The 14,354-nt window shown below is 46.9% G+C and overlaps 1 protein-coding gene across 7 annotated transcripts in view; it reads right to left on the bottom strand.

Annotated features, from left to right (window-relative positions):
- The window catches only part of LOC135511116 (girdin-like), an 85,937-nt gene that overhangs the window by 14,586 nt on the left and 56,997 nt on the right, over window positions 1–14,354 (bottom strand). For all 7 annotated transcript variants that reach the window (XM_064932670.1, XM_064932669.1, XM_064932664.1 and 4 more), the window contains exons 10-23: window positions 11,142–11,300; window positions 10,818–10,964; window positions 10,462–10,606; window positions 9,929–10,107; window positions 7,828–7,965; window positions 7,042–7,356; window positions 6,128–6,883; window positions 5,700–5,830; window positions 5,405–5,543; window positions 4,933–5,118; window positions 4,630–4,791; window positions 3,826–4,103; window positions 1,039–1,182; window positions 523–709 (exon numbers count right to left, since the gene is read on the bottom strand). In XM_064932670.1, the coding sequence (XP_064788742.1) occupies window positions 523–709; window positions 1,039–1,182; window positions 3,826–4,103; window positions 4,630–4,791; window positions 4,933–5,118; window positions 5,405–5,543; window positions 5,700–5,830; window positions 6,128–6,883; window positions 7,042–7,356; window positions 7,828–7,965; window positions 9,929–10,107; window positions 10,462–10,606; window positions 10,818–10,964; window positions 11,142–11,300 (3,066 nt within the window). The remainder of the gene's footprint in view (window positions 1–522; window positions 710–1,038; window positions 1,183–3,825; window positions 4,104–4,629; window positions 4,792–4,932; window positions 5,119–5,404; window positions 5,544–5,699; window positions 5,831–6,127; window positions 6,884–7,041; window positions 7,357–7,827; window positions 7,966–9,928; window positions 10,108–10,461; window positions 10,607–10,817; window positions 10,965–11,141; window positions 11,301–14,354) is intronic.

The raw sequence follows: 14,354 nt of genomic DNA, 5'->3' as shown, positions 1-14,354 counted from the left end.
ACTGATTGGTGAGTGGGAGGTAGAGAAGTGGGGTTGAGGGTATGTAACCGACTCATACTGATTGGTGAGTGGGAGGTAGAGAAGTGGGGTTGAGGGTATGTAACCGTAACCTCATACTGATTGGTGAGTGGGAGGTAGAGAAGTGGGGTTGAGGGTATGTAACCGTACCTCATACTGTTTGGTGAGTGGGAGGTAGAGAAGTGGGGTTGAGGGGTATGTAACCGTACCTCATACTGATTGGTGAGTGGGAGGTAGAGAAGTGGGGTTGAGGGGTATGTAACCGTACCTCATACTGATTGGTGAGTGGGAGGTAGAGAAGTGGGGTTGAGGGGTATGTAACCGTACCTCATACTGATTGGTGAGTGGGAGGTAGAGAAGTGGGGTTGAGGGGTATGTAACCGTACCTCATACTGATTGGTGAGTGGGAGGTAGAGAAGTGGGGTTGAGGGGTATGTAACCGTACCTCATACTGATTGGTGAGTGGGAGGTAGAGAAGTGGGGTTGAGGGGTATGTAACCGTACCTCACACTGGTTAGTGAGCTTGGTGGAGGTGATGTCCAGCTGCTGGTACTGCTCTTTGAGTTTGGAGAACTCCGCCTCCATGCGGGTCTGTTCCAGCTTGGCACCGTTCATCTGGCTCTTCAGGTTCTTATGGTCGGCCTGCAGGCCCTCATTATCCTTCACCAGCTGACGGTGTGCCATGTTCAGCCTACACACAGAAACATCAGAATGGGTTTCAAACAGCACATTCTTTACTCATAGCCCCTGGCACAGGTCAAACCACAAACCAAACCATTCACTAATTGACGAGCAAAATAACAGCTAAATGGTTAGTTATCTAATTGTAAACTACCACTTAAAATGTCTGCATACTGCCACTCAAAACAGACTTTCTTTTCCCTCGCTCTCAAAAAATCTTGTTACACAGGTTTCTCCTCAGCTGGATTGACAGTTTAGGGATGTTCCCTTGCACCCCAAAGTAAACCTCAGGGCACACCCCCCCCCTCGGTTCCTTATACATACAGTATTCAGTTTAACCTTTCATTCTCCTCCTTCAGTTTGTGGTAGTCTGCAGCAGTGGCCTCGTGGCTCTTGCTCTCAGACAGCATCTTCTCCTGCTCTGCCTTCAGCTGTTTCTCCAGCTCCTCCAGCTGATCCTTCTGCCTCAGCAGCTGGTTATACCTGGAAATACAGTGCTACCTGTTAGTGAACAGCAGCTGGTTATACCTGTAAATACAGTACTACCTGTTAGTGAACAGCAGCTGGTTATACCTGGAAATACAGTACTACATGTTAGTGAACAGCAGCTGGTTATACCTGTAAATACAGTACTACCTGTTAGTGAACAGCAGCTGGTTATACCTGTAAATACAGTACTACCCGTTAGTGAACAGCAGCTGGTTATACCTGTAAATACAGTACTACCCGTTAGTGAACAGCAGCTGGTTATACCTGGAAATACAGTACTACCTGTTAGTGAACAGCAGCTGGTTATACCTGTAAATACAGTACTACCTGTTAGTGAACAGCAGCTGGTTATACCTGTAAATACAGTACTACATGTTAGTGAACAGCAGCTGGTTATACCTGTAAATACAGTACTACCTGTTAGTGAACAGCAGCTGGTTATACCTGTAAATACAGTACTACATGTTAGTGAACAGCAGCTGGTTATACCTGTAAATACAGTACTACCTGTTAGTGAACAGCAGCTGGTTATACCTGTAAATACAGTACTACCCGTTAGTGAACAGCAGCTGGTTATACCTGTAAATACAGTACTACCCGTTAGTGAACAGCAGCTGGTTATACCTGGAAATACAGTACTACCTGTTAGTGAACAGCAGCTGGTTATACCTGTAAATACAGTACTACCTGTTAGTGAACAGCAGCTGGTTATACCTGTAAATACAGTACTACATGTTAGTGAACAGCAGCTGGTTATACCTGTAAATACAGTACTACCTGTTAGTGAACAGCAGCTGGTTATACCTGTAAATACAGTGCTACCTGTTAGTGAACAGCAGCTGGTTATACCTGTAAATACAGTACTACATGTTAGTGAACAGCAGCTGGTTATACCTGTAAATACAGTACTACCTGTTAGTGAACAGCAGCTGGTTATACCTATAAATACAGTACTACCTGTTAGTGAACAGCAGCTGGTTATACCTGTAAATACAGTACTACCTGTTAGTGAACAGCAGCTGGTTATACCTGTAAATACAGTACTACCTGTTAGTGAACAGCAGCTGGTTATACCTGTGAATACAGTACTACCTGTTAGTGAACAGCAGCTGGTTATACCTGGAAATACAGTACTACCTGTTAGTGAACAGCAGCTGGTTATACCTGTAAATACAGTACTACCTGTTAGTGAACAGCAGCTGGTTATACCTGTGAATACAGTACTACCTGTTAGTGAACAGCAGCTGGTTATACCTGGAAATACAGTACTACCTGTTAGTGAACAGCAGCTGGTTATACCTGTAAATACAGTACTACCTGTTAGTGAACAGCAGCTGGTTATACCTGTAAATACAGTACTACCTGTTAGTGAACAGCAGCTGGTTATACCTGTGAATACAGTACTACCTGTTAGTGAACAGCAGCTGGTTATACCTGGAAATACAGTACTACCTGTTAGTGAACAGCAGCTGGTTATACCTGTGAATACAGTACTACATGTTAGTGAACAGCAGCTGGTTATACCTGTAAATACAGTACTACCTGTTAGTGAACAGCAGCTGGTTATACCTGTGAATACAGTACTACATGTTAGTGAACAGCAGCTGGTTATACCTGTAAATACAGTACTACCCGTTAGTGAACAGCAGCTGGTTATACCTGTAAATACAGTACTACATGTTAGTGAACAGCAGCTGGTTATACCTGTAAATACAGTACTACCTGTTAGTGAACAGCAGCTGGTTATACCTGTAAATACAGTACTACCCGTTAGTGAACAGCAGCTGGTTATACCTGTAAATACAGTACTACATGTTAGTGAACAGCAGCTGGTTATACCTGTAAATACAGTACTACATGTTAGTGAACAGCAGCTGGTTATACCTGTAAATACAGTACTACATGTTAGTGAACAGCAGCTGGTTATACCTGTAAATACAGTACTACCTGTTAGTGAACAGCAGCTGGTTATACCTGTAAATACAGTACTACATGTTAGTGAACAGCAGCTGGTTATACCTGTAAATACAGTACTACCCGTTAGTGAACAGCAGCTGGTTATACCTGGAAATACAGTACTACCTGTTAGTGAACAGCAGCTGGTTATACCTGTAAATACAGTACTACCTGTTAGTGAACTGCAGCTGGTTATACCTGGAAATACAGTACTACCTGTTAGTGAACAGCAGCTGGTTATACCTGTAAATACAGTACTACCTGTTAGTGAACAGCAGCTGGTTATACCTGGAAATACAGTACTACCTGTTAGTGAACAGCAGCTGGTTATACCTGTAAATACAGTACTACATGTTAGTGAACAGCAGCTGGTTATACCTGTAAATACAGTACTACATGTTAGTGAACAGCAGCTGGTTATACCTGTAAATACAGTACTACCTGTTAGTGAACAGCAGCTGGTTATACCTGTGAATACAGTACTACCTGTTAGTGAACAGCAGCTGTGTGTTTACACGCGTCTCTGACTTGAGTGCTATGTAATGGTAGAGTGGAGGTGAATGCATGATAAGACTGTCGTGCACGTGTGTGTTTGGCCATGAGTGTGGTTAAGTGTGTGATGGTAGACCAGCTGTGCTACAGTATGCATTAAGCACATAACAGTGCCAGTAGAAACCCCACCTGTCCTCCAGGTCTCTGTGCTGTGACTCTAGACTCTTGTGGGAACTTTTCAGGCCTCCATGTTTGCCGATGAGGCCCTCGTACTCGGAGGCCTGTCTCTCATGCAGGGCAGCCAGTTTCTCATGGTCCCTTAGCAGCATCTCATAGGTGGACCTCAGGTCTTCCCTGTCCCTCATCGCCCCCTCCTTCTCGTTCTCCGTACTGGACTGCTGCGTCGCCAGTTGGGCATTCTGGGCCATGAGAGCGCCACTCTGGGAGTTCAGCGTTGAGTTCTCAACCTAGGGGGGAAAACAAGACTTCTGATTGGACGATCTGAGCAGTCTGAACTCAATCAGAAAATGCCCTTAACTATAACAGTTTTTTCAACCGGTGTCACTGTGTACACCGGTGTCACTTCTGAACAACAGGGGGCACTGTGTACGCAGCCAGCATGTTCCTCTCGTCAACTCTGATGGTTGAGACGTTGCATGTCCTTGTCTGATATTGATAGACATCAGTGGTCAAATGTTTTTTTGCCAGTACAAATCACAAGCACAGACATGTTCAAAGTTGTAATTAGTTTTGGCTTGCAGCAGAATGCAAGATTTTGTTGATCCGCTGCCAAAAAATACATCAAAATAGATGTTGTGGAGCAAAGCTCAATGAGAAAGGAATTATCTCTAGCCACGGGGCAGAGTGGAGAGAAGAGACACGCTTGGGGAGAGTTTAAACTACAATACAGGCTATAGATGCAGTGTAGACAAGGCCAGAAGATAGAGTTCAGGGCACAGCAGTGAGGGAGCAACAGAGGGAACCCGGGCTTACCTGTAGTTTGGCGTTTTGGGTCTGTAGTGTGGTGTTGTTCTCCTGTAGAGATGCAGTCTGTCTCTGCAGAGCCAGAATCTGGGCCTGCAGGTTACTGCTCTGGGTCTCTAGCTGCTTCAGGTTGGTATGCAGGGCCTGCTTCTCTGCCTGGAGGGTGGCATTCTGGAGATGGTATAGACAGACAGACAAGATATACACAGGCATTATTTATATGCAGAGTCCTTCACACTTCAGTGACACATCACTGTCACATGCAGTATCTAAGACGGCTGTTTTGAGTTCTTGATTAGATAGTGTACTCACGTTCCTCTCCACCTCAATGAGGCGGTCTTTGACCTTGAGCAGTTCCCGGGTGGTCTCGTGGCTCTCCTTCTCCCACTTGTTGACGGCCTGAGAGTCCTCCCTGTCCCCTCCTCTGGGGGGTGAGCTCTGCACCATCCTCTCCTCCTCCTCCTCCCTCTGTCGCAGGGCCTCATAGTTCTTCTTCACCTGGAAAGGTCAAAGGGTTAAACCTCCATCCCCCCAAATCTTCCAAAGATATACTGTTCTCTGTCACAGAGTTGAAAAACGTGCTGTGGAGACTATTCTGTGTTTTCCAGGCTCCTGGTGCCTCAGGAATTGATAACATAATGAAAAAGGAATGAATACATAATACATGGCCTCAGAAGCATTTCAGCGTTTCTCTGAGTCATGTGTTAAAGAACATAACACAGAATCTCTCGGGTATAATGTTTTGGTCTTCTGGACTGTTGTAATGTATTGTTTGGGAACTAACAGTTTTAAGCTCCTGGCGCAGTTGTTGGTTGAGGTTGGAGGACTCCTGCAGTCTGGCCTCCAAGGCAGCTATCTTCTCCTCCTTGATCTCCAGAGAAGACTTGAGAGTGGACTCTAGCTTGAACTCCAGCAGCTTGTACCTGCCGATAAGGGACATTCACAATCATTAAAGACCAAGGGTCTTCCCTGGAAATAATTCAAGGTCTTGACAGTGTATTGATGGCAGAGTACCTACTATGAACCTTCATCGATGTGGTACCTTTGAGCAGCAGCATAGTGGTTTGTGTGTGTGTTACCTGTCGTCGTCAGAGCTCTGCTCGGCCTGCAGCAACCTCTCCTTGTTAAGGCCTATCTTCTCCAGCTCGTGGGTCAGTTTCTCAAGATCATTGTTCATCTGCTGAGTCCGCAGTTTCTCACTCACCAGTTCCTGGAACATCAAACGCCAACCCAGAATCACTTTACATTTGTAATCCCTACACCCCAATCCTTTATTAATGAATAATATAATCTTACGAGGCACAGTGGAGTTCCAAGTTTCTGAAAATGTGTTGACAGAGTGCTCTGGTTCTATTACTTCATGCATAATGCAGGCGCAATGACTTTAACAGAACTTTATCGATCATCTAAATGCACATTTGAAGCCTTATGGGCATTCACCCAATGCATTACAATATATCTCCTAACATTACAACATGCCTCTCTGGGGTAGTAGCGACACCATTACCTCTCGCAGAGTGACCAGCGTCTTCTTATCTATAGTGGCCTGTTTGACCAGTTCTTTGTTCTCCTTCTCCAGGTCTTTAAGGCGGTTGCAGGAGTCCTTGAAGGAGGTCATCTCCTTGCCCAGTGAGCGGTTCTCCTTCTCCAGGTGGCTGATCCTCAGGTTGTCCTCGTCCAGCTTGGAGTCCCTGATCTCCGCTTGCTGTCTCAGCCTCTTGTTTTCCTTCTCCAGCTGCTTCTTGTCCTTCTCCAGCTGAGAGCTCTCCTGCTCCAGAGTCTTATTCTCCTGCTCCAGCTGCTCCAGACGTTTGCTGGAGATCTTCAGTTCCTCCAGGCTCCTCTGCAGACTCTGGTTCTCCTGCTCTACGTCCTGCAGCTCCCCCTCTAGCTGCTGGATCTTGCGGCTGCTGTTCTCTAGGGATTTCTGCAGCCGCTGGTTCTCCGTGTCCAGGCCCTGGTAGCTCACCTCCAGCCTCTCCGTCTTCCTGGAGGAGGCTTTGAGCAGCTCCAGGCTTCTCTTCAGCTGGCTCCTCTCGCTCTCCAGCTCCCGGTTCTCCAGTTCCAGCTGAGCCGCCTTGTTCCCGGCCGAGCGGAGCACCTCTGCAGCCCTGCGGAGCTTCAGGTTCTCCTCGTCCAGCTGGGCATTCTCCTTCTCCAGGGCCTCCAGCTGGAAGGAGGTGCTCCGCAGGCCTTCCACGTTCTTCTTCAAACGACGGCCCTCTGCCTCAAGCTCTGCGTTCTCCTTCTCCAGAGACGCCACCTGATGATTTGAGAGAATGTGGGAAAATGTATCAATTAATAAATGCTCCTCATTCAAAGTCCCATCTACTGTATATGATGGGGACACAGAATAGACAGCAGGTACACAGACAACTAGAGGTGAACTATACAGCCACCAATGCATGCAGAGAGGCAGACCTTGTCACAGGTGATGCCCAGGCTGGCTACTCGCTTCTGCAGGGCCTCGTTCTCCCTCTCCAGCCGCTGCGCCTCCACCTCCAGCTCCTCTGTCCTCTCGCCCTTCTCCTTGTACACCGCCAGGTCCTTACGCAGCTGCTTACGCTCAAACTCCAGCTTGTTGAGCTTGGAGCTGGTCTCCCGGATGGACTCGTGCAGCACGCGGTTCTCCTTCTCCACGTCTTTGACCCGCGCCTCAGGGCCCACCTGGGAGCGTTGCCTCAGCGACGAGACGGTATTGCTGAGATGCTCATTCTCCTGCTCCAGGCCTTTCACCTGGGACACGACATAGAGGATGTCAGAGTGGCAGTATGCTAGGTCAACTCAAGTCATGTTTCAATATGGTGTTAATATGAAGAGAACCCTGAGTCTTTCCTGAATATGGGAACTGAGAAGACTATACCCAGGGTCCTGATTTCTTCCTAGTTAACGCTGTAGTGTAGGTTCACCAGAGATCTGGCTTGTATCCATGTCTTCTCACTGTAAACATCATCCATCTAACCACCCTGTGACCTCATTACACTCTGTCTGCTTTATCTCCCAAGCCACACAGAGGTCTCCAACTAGTTGGGAGAATGCAAGCACAAAGACTGCTATCTCCTAAGAAAACTCGATCTGGATACATAGGTAGTAATGTCATTTGGAGACTCTTGGAACCAGACCAGATCGAAACAAATTCAGTCCCTCCACCCACCGTGTGTGTGTGTGTGTGTGTGTGTGTGTGTGTGTGTGTGTGTGTGTGTGTACCTGTCTCTCAGAATTCTCCCTCAGCGTCTCCAGGGTTTTCTCCAGCAGAGCCTTCTCCTTCATCAGGTCGGTGCCAAGATGCTCTGCACTGTGCAGACTCTCCCTTTCTGTGTTCAGCTCACTCTCCAGCTGCACCAGCTGCAGGCACACACAGGACACACACTGTTACCATGACACCCAGTCACTTAGATCACAGACACAATGAGAGTGTGCAGTACAGGCAGGTGCTTGTCTACCATACCATTACCCATCACAGTTGGGCACCACTCTATTGGGATTCGGTCACTGTTAAATTGAAGAGCCTGTTTTTGAATTTTAATTTGCAAAAATAAAACTGAATTGATGCTGATTATGCTATTTATATTTCTCTAGTCACAGTGGCAGTGTTGTGATACATGTCCTTTATTAAAGGGACTCGTAGGCAAGTCCATATAAAGCCCTTCTGATGAAGCAATAATCAGTCTGCCTTGTGAAGAGTTCACCCTGTAGACCAGCATCCTGTCCAGGGGGTGTACTTGTACATCAAGCTGCCTCACGCTACAGAAACAGGAGACAGACTATCATCCTGTCCAGGGGGTGTACTTGTACATCAAGCTGCCTCACGCTACAGAAACAGGAGATAGACCAGCATCCTGTCCAGGGGGTGTACTTGTACATCAAGCTGCCTCACGCTACAGAAACAGGAGATAGACTATCATCCTGTCCAGGGGGTGTACTTGTACATCAAGCTGCCTCATGCTACAGAAACAGGAGATAGACCAGCATCCTGTCCAGGGGGTGTACTTGTACATCAAGCTGCCTCACGCTACAGAAACAGGAGATAGACCAGCATCCTGTCCAGGGGTGTACTTGTACATCAAGCTGCCTCACGCTACAGAAACAGGAGATAGACTATCATCCTGTCCAGGGGGTGTACTTGTACATCAAGCTGCCTCACGCTACAGAAACAGGAGATAGACTATCATCCTGTCCAGGGGGTGTACTTGTACATCAAGCTGCCTCACGCTACAGAAACAGGAGATAGACTATCATCCTGTCCAGGGGGTGTACTTGTACATCAAGCTGCCTCACGCTACAGAAACAGGAGATAGACTATCATCCTGTCCAGGGGGTGTACTTGTACATCAAGCTGCCTCACGCTACAGAAACAGGAGATAGACTATCATCCTGTCCATAGACATCAAGCATCCTGTCATGCTACAGAAACAGGAGATAGACCAGCATCCTGTCCAGGGGGTGTACTTGTACATCAAGCTGCCTCACGCTACAGAAACAGGAGATAGACCAGCATCCTGTCCAGGGGGTGTATCATCCTGTCAGAAACAGGAGATAGACTATCATCCTGTCCAGGGGGTGTACTTGTACATCAAGCTGCCTCACGCTACAGAAACAGGAGAGACTATCATCCTGTGGGTACTTGTACATCTCCTCACGCTACAGAAACAGGAGATGGGCTCCTATGAGCCGTTCCAGCTTGTAGGAGCTCATAGGAGCCGATCTCCTGTTTCTGTAGCGTGAGGCAGCTTGATGTACAAGTACACCCCCTGGACAGGATGATGGTCTACAGGGTGAACTCTCCACAAGACAGACTGATTATTACTAATCATATCATAGATATCCCACAAGCACCTAATTCTGTCAGAGCAGCTCAACTCAAAACTGCCTACGTATTTCTCATCTACGGGCAGCCAGTTAAACTGCCAGTTAAACTGTTATTGTACAAGAGCTCCTGCTTGGATTCACTTTAAAATGGGCTCTCATAAAGACCGATCCAGTGGTGCTGCCTAACTCAGTCTTACCTCTTTGTGTGAGAAAGAGAAATATAAATAGCATAATCAGCATCAATTCAGTTTTTTTTTTGCAAATTAAAATTCAAAAATGTTGCTATTAAGGGGCCTGAAAGCCAAGTCCTGGGATGAAAACTCGGGGGCTGGAAAAAGATGCTACTGTAGGGGTAAAGAGCAAACAGCCATTGTTATGTTGTTGATGCAAGGAACAAGTGTGGAGCCCATGTTGGGTGGGCTAGAGAAGGGGAAATGTTCAGGAAGCAAGTGAGTGGGATTCAGTATATATTCTATACAAGTATAGAAGCTGCTCTGACCCTCTGGGTGAGCCTCTGGTTCTCCTTGTCGGCCTTGAGGAGACGTGCAGGGACGTGTTTGCTGGCAGAACCTCTCAGCTCCTCCACAGTCTTCAGAAGGGTCTGGTTCTCCTTCTCCAGCTTCAGCAGCCGGCTGGATGTCAGCTCATTCACCTCGTGGCCCAGGGACTTCTGAGGCACTGCACAATGAAACCATCTATGGTTAGGCACACAATAACATACTGTATGCAAATGTTACAGGTTCTGTTATAATGGTAAGAGGTCCCCCAAGGGAAGAGGAAGTATGGAATATCCCTAACTGTAGTTACTGACAGGGTTTATCCTGATCCAAGACCAGTTAACCCCATTAACATCGTTCCAAATCCAGGCCCAGTGCTAATCTGGGTCTTGGAGTCATTGAATATTAATTACAGGAGTTAGTCATGTGTAGATAAACCCTGTCCAATCTGTTGTGTGTGTATGAAGGACCAAAGCCAGGGCCAGGGTTGGAGCCAGAGCCCCAGTGCTGAGGGCTGCTGCTCCAGGCTGCTCACCCTCTGTCAGGTCAGGGGTCATGGAGAGCTGCTGTAGTTCCCACCCCAGGTGGAGAGACTCGTCCATGCTCTGTTTCTGGGCCATCTCCAGAACCAGGTTCTCCTCTAGCAGCTCCTCAATACGCTTCCTGTCCATGTCCCGGTCCTAACAAACACACAGACAGACAACATACACACGACACACTGTCAGACGGCTCCCCAAAAGCTAAGCCTTACAGTATAGTATGGACATTCATCAGAGATGACCGACAAGAAGGCTCCAAAAAATGAGCTTGTAAAATCAGTCATATCGCTATGTCTGTTTGATTCCTCTGATCCTACACACAAAACACACTAGGTTTCCCTCTGTCCTTTACCATTTCCATGTCGTGGATCTTGGATTTGAGCTGCAGGCTCTCTTTCTCCAGCTCGTGGAGTTTGTCAGAGCGAGCCCTGGTTCCTTCCAGCTGGTCCTCTAGCATGGCCTTGGTCTCCAGCAGAACCTGGTTGTCCTCCTTCAGCTCCTGTAGGACCCAGCAGATTTCACACATACGTCAACCACAACCATATCACTACTACCATCCCCACTACCATGCATTCAACCAACATTGGGACAACAGGTCAATACATTTATGTTACACCCAATGAATGCTTCATTGACACGTCAAGCTTGTTGGGTGCTATTTCTTTGTTTGGCGTACCTCTACTCTGGCTTTGTAGAACTCAATGTCATAGAGCCTCTCCTTGTAGCGTCCCACTTCACTCTCCAGCTTGTCCACTCTGACGGCTTTCTCCCTCAGAGCGTCCAGCTCGTCACGATATGCCCTGGCAGAACGGGCGTCCGACAACAACTGCAGGCTCTGGACAAACAAAACACTACATGTCAGTGTCACACTCATACAAGATAATTGTTTCACACGGACTCCCACTATATACATGCATTGCGCCAGGCATAATTCATATTGGTAAACAAACACGCCATGGACTGTATAGGTGGACACCATATAGGTAAACACACATGGCAGTAATACACAGAGGCAGGCTGAAGCTCCTCTTAGTCAATAGTGTCATGAGTCAGTCATCTTCTCTGGAAGAGGGATTTGAAATGACCACACACACACACACACACACACACACACACACACACACACACACACACACACACACACACACACACACACACACACACACACACACAAACACAATTATAAGCAGCTCTGCCATGTTGTTGTGGTGGGCCCTACTCCCTAACGCTGCAAATTATGTTTACAACAAAGACAACATCTAAGGGGTTAACCAAGCTATAAATAGCTCAGCCGCTAATTGGCTAAGGGCATTAACCTAATGATTAAGAAAGTAAAACAGAAGGTGGTGGCAATGGTTTAATGTGTTGTATAACTCTGAGTGCAGTCAGGACACCAGAGGTGACATGAGGTCTCATGGGTGGAGCTTTGGTCTAGTGGTCTGGGCCAGCTTTGTGTGACACACCTGGCATAGCTCAGCAGCACGGTTAGTGTATCGCTTATGTGTGAAAGTGTGTAGCTGGAGTTCAGGAGAGACACGTTGGTTCATGGCAGACAGATACTGTAGTGTGTAGCTGGAGTTCAGGAGAGACACGTTGGTTCATGGCAGACAGATACTGTAGTGTGTAGCTGGAGTTCAGGAGAGACACATTGGTTCATGGCAGACAGATACTGTAGTGTGTAGCTGGAGTTCAGGAGAGACACGTTGGTTCATGGCAGACAGATACTGTAGTGTGTAGCTGGAGTTCAGGAGAGACACGTTGGTTCATGGCAGACAGATACTGTAGTGTGTAGCTGGAGTTAAGGAGAGACACGTTGGTTCATGGCAGACAGATACTGTAGTGTGTAGCTGGAGTTCAGGAGAGACACGTTGGTTCATGGTAGACAGATACTGTAGTGTGTAGCTGGAGTTCAGGAGAGACACGTTGGTTCATGGCAGACAGATACTGTAGTGTGTAGCTGGAGTTCAGGAGAGACACGTTGGTTCATGGCAGACAGATACTGTAGTGTGTAGCTGGAGTTCAGGAGAGACACGTTGGTTCATGGCAGACAGATACTGTAGTGTGTAGCTGGAGTTCAGGAGAGACACGTTGGTTCATGGCAGACAGATACTGTAGTGTGTAGCTGGAGTCAAGGAGAGACACGTTGGTTCATGGCAGACAGATACTGTAGTGTGTAGCTGGAGTTCAGGAGAGACACGTTGGTTCATGGCAGACAGATACTGTAGTGTGTAGCTGGAGTTCAGGAGAGACACGTTGGTTCATGGCAGACATATACTGTAGTGTGTAGCTGGAGTTCAGGAGAGACACGTTGGTTCATGGCAGACAGATACTGTAGTGTGTAGCTGGAGTTAAGGAGAGACACGTTGGTTCATGGCAGACAGATACTGTAGTGTGTAGCTGGAGTTCAGGAGAGACACGTTGGTTCATGGCAGACATATACTGTAGTGTGTAGCTGGAGTTCAGGAGAGACACGTTGGTTCATGGCAGACATATACTGTAGTGTGTAGCTGGAGTTCAGGAGAGACACGTTGGTTCATGGCAGACAGATCATGTGTATTGATGTATTAAGTGGCGTAATGCTGGTGCTAAGTCATGTGATGTGGTTTGGGAGCTCTGTCTGACATCAGCTGTAATTGACTCCCTCTGTTTACTCAGCAGTGTTGACATTCTGTGTGCCACATAATGTTAACGCTGTAACCCATAGCAAATAATTCAAAAGCAGCGGTAAAATAACAATAGCGAGGCTATATACAGCAGGTACCGGTACAGAGTCAATGTGCGGGGGCACCGGTAAGTTGAGGTAATTGAAGTAATATGTACATGTAGGTAAAATTATTAGAGTGACTATGCATTGATAATAACAGAGAGTAGCAGCAGTGTAGAAAAGGGGGGGGGGGGCAATGCAAATAGTCAGGTTAACCATTTAATACAGTTCTGTGCTGTACTGAGTTGTTATATATTGCTGTGTACTGTATTGAGTTGTTCTGTATAGCTCTGTGCTGTACTGAGTTGTTCTGTATGGCCCTGTGCTGTACTGAGTTGTTCTGTATGGCCCTGTGTTGTATTGAGTTGTTCTGTATGGCTCTGTGGTGTAATGAGTTGTTTTGTATGGCCCTGTGGTGTAATGAGTTGTTCTGTATGGCCATGTGGTGTAATGAGTTGTTCTGTATGGCCCTGTGCTGTACTGAGTTGTTCTGTTTGGCTCTGTGCTGTATTGAGTTGTTCTGTATGGCCCTGTGCAGTATTGAGTTGTTCTGTATGGCCCTGTGCTGTATTGAGTTGTTCTGTATGGCTCTGTGGTGTAATGAGTTGTTTTGTATGGCCCTGTGGTGTAATGAGTTGTTCTGTATGGCCATGTGGTGTAATGAGTTGTTCTGTATGGCCCTGTGCTGTACTGAGTTGTTCTGTATGGCTCTGTGCTGTACTGAGTTGTTCTGTATGGCTCTGTTGTGTAATGAGTTGTTCTGCATGGCTCTGTGCTGTATTGATTTGTTCTGTATAGCGCTGTGCTGTATTGAGTTGTTTTGTATGGCTCTGTGCTGTATTGAGTTGTTTTGTATGGCTCTGTGCTGTACTGAGTTGTTTTGTATAGCTCTGTGCTGTACTGAGTTGTGTTGTATGGCTCTGTGCTGTATTGAGTTGTTTTGTATGGCTCTGAGCTGTATTGAGTTGTTTTGTATGGCTCTGTGCTGCATTGAGTTGTTTTGTATGGCTCTGTGCTGCATTGAGTTGTTTTGTATGGCTCTGTGCTGTATTGAGTTGTTTTGTATGGCTCTGTGCTGTATTGAGTTGTTTTGTATGGCTCTGTGCTGTATTGGGTTGTTTTGTAAGGCTCTGTGCTGCATTGAGTTGTTTTGTATGGCTCTGTGCTGCATTGAGTTGTTTTGTA

Source organism: Oncorhynchus masou, chromosome 23 (assembly GCF_036934945.1).
Source record: "Oncorhynchus masou masou isolate Uvic2021 chromosome 23, UVic_Omas_1.1, whole genome shotgun sequence".
In the NCBI taxonomy this organism is placed as follows: Eukaryota; Metazoa; Chordata; class Actinopteri; order Salmoniformes; family Salmonidae; genus Oncorhynchus; species Oncorhynchus masou.
The sequence above is the reverse complement of the archived record's forward strand: the minus strand, read 5'-3'. Positions and strand labels throughout refer to the sequence as shown.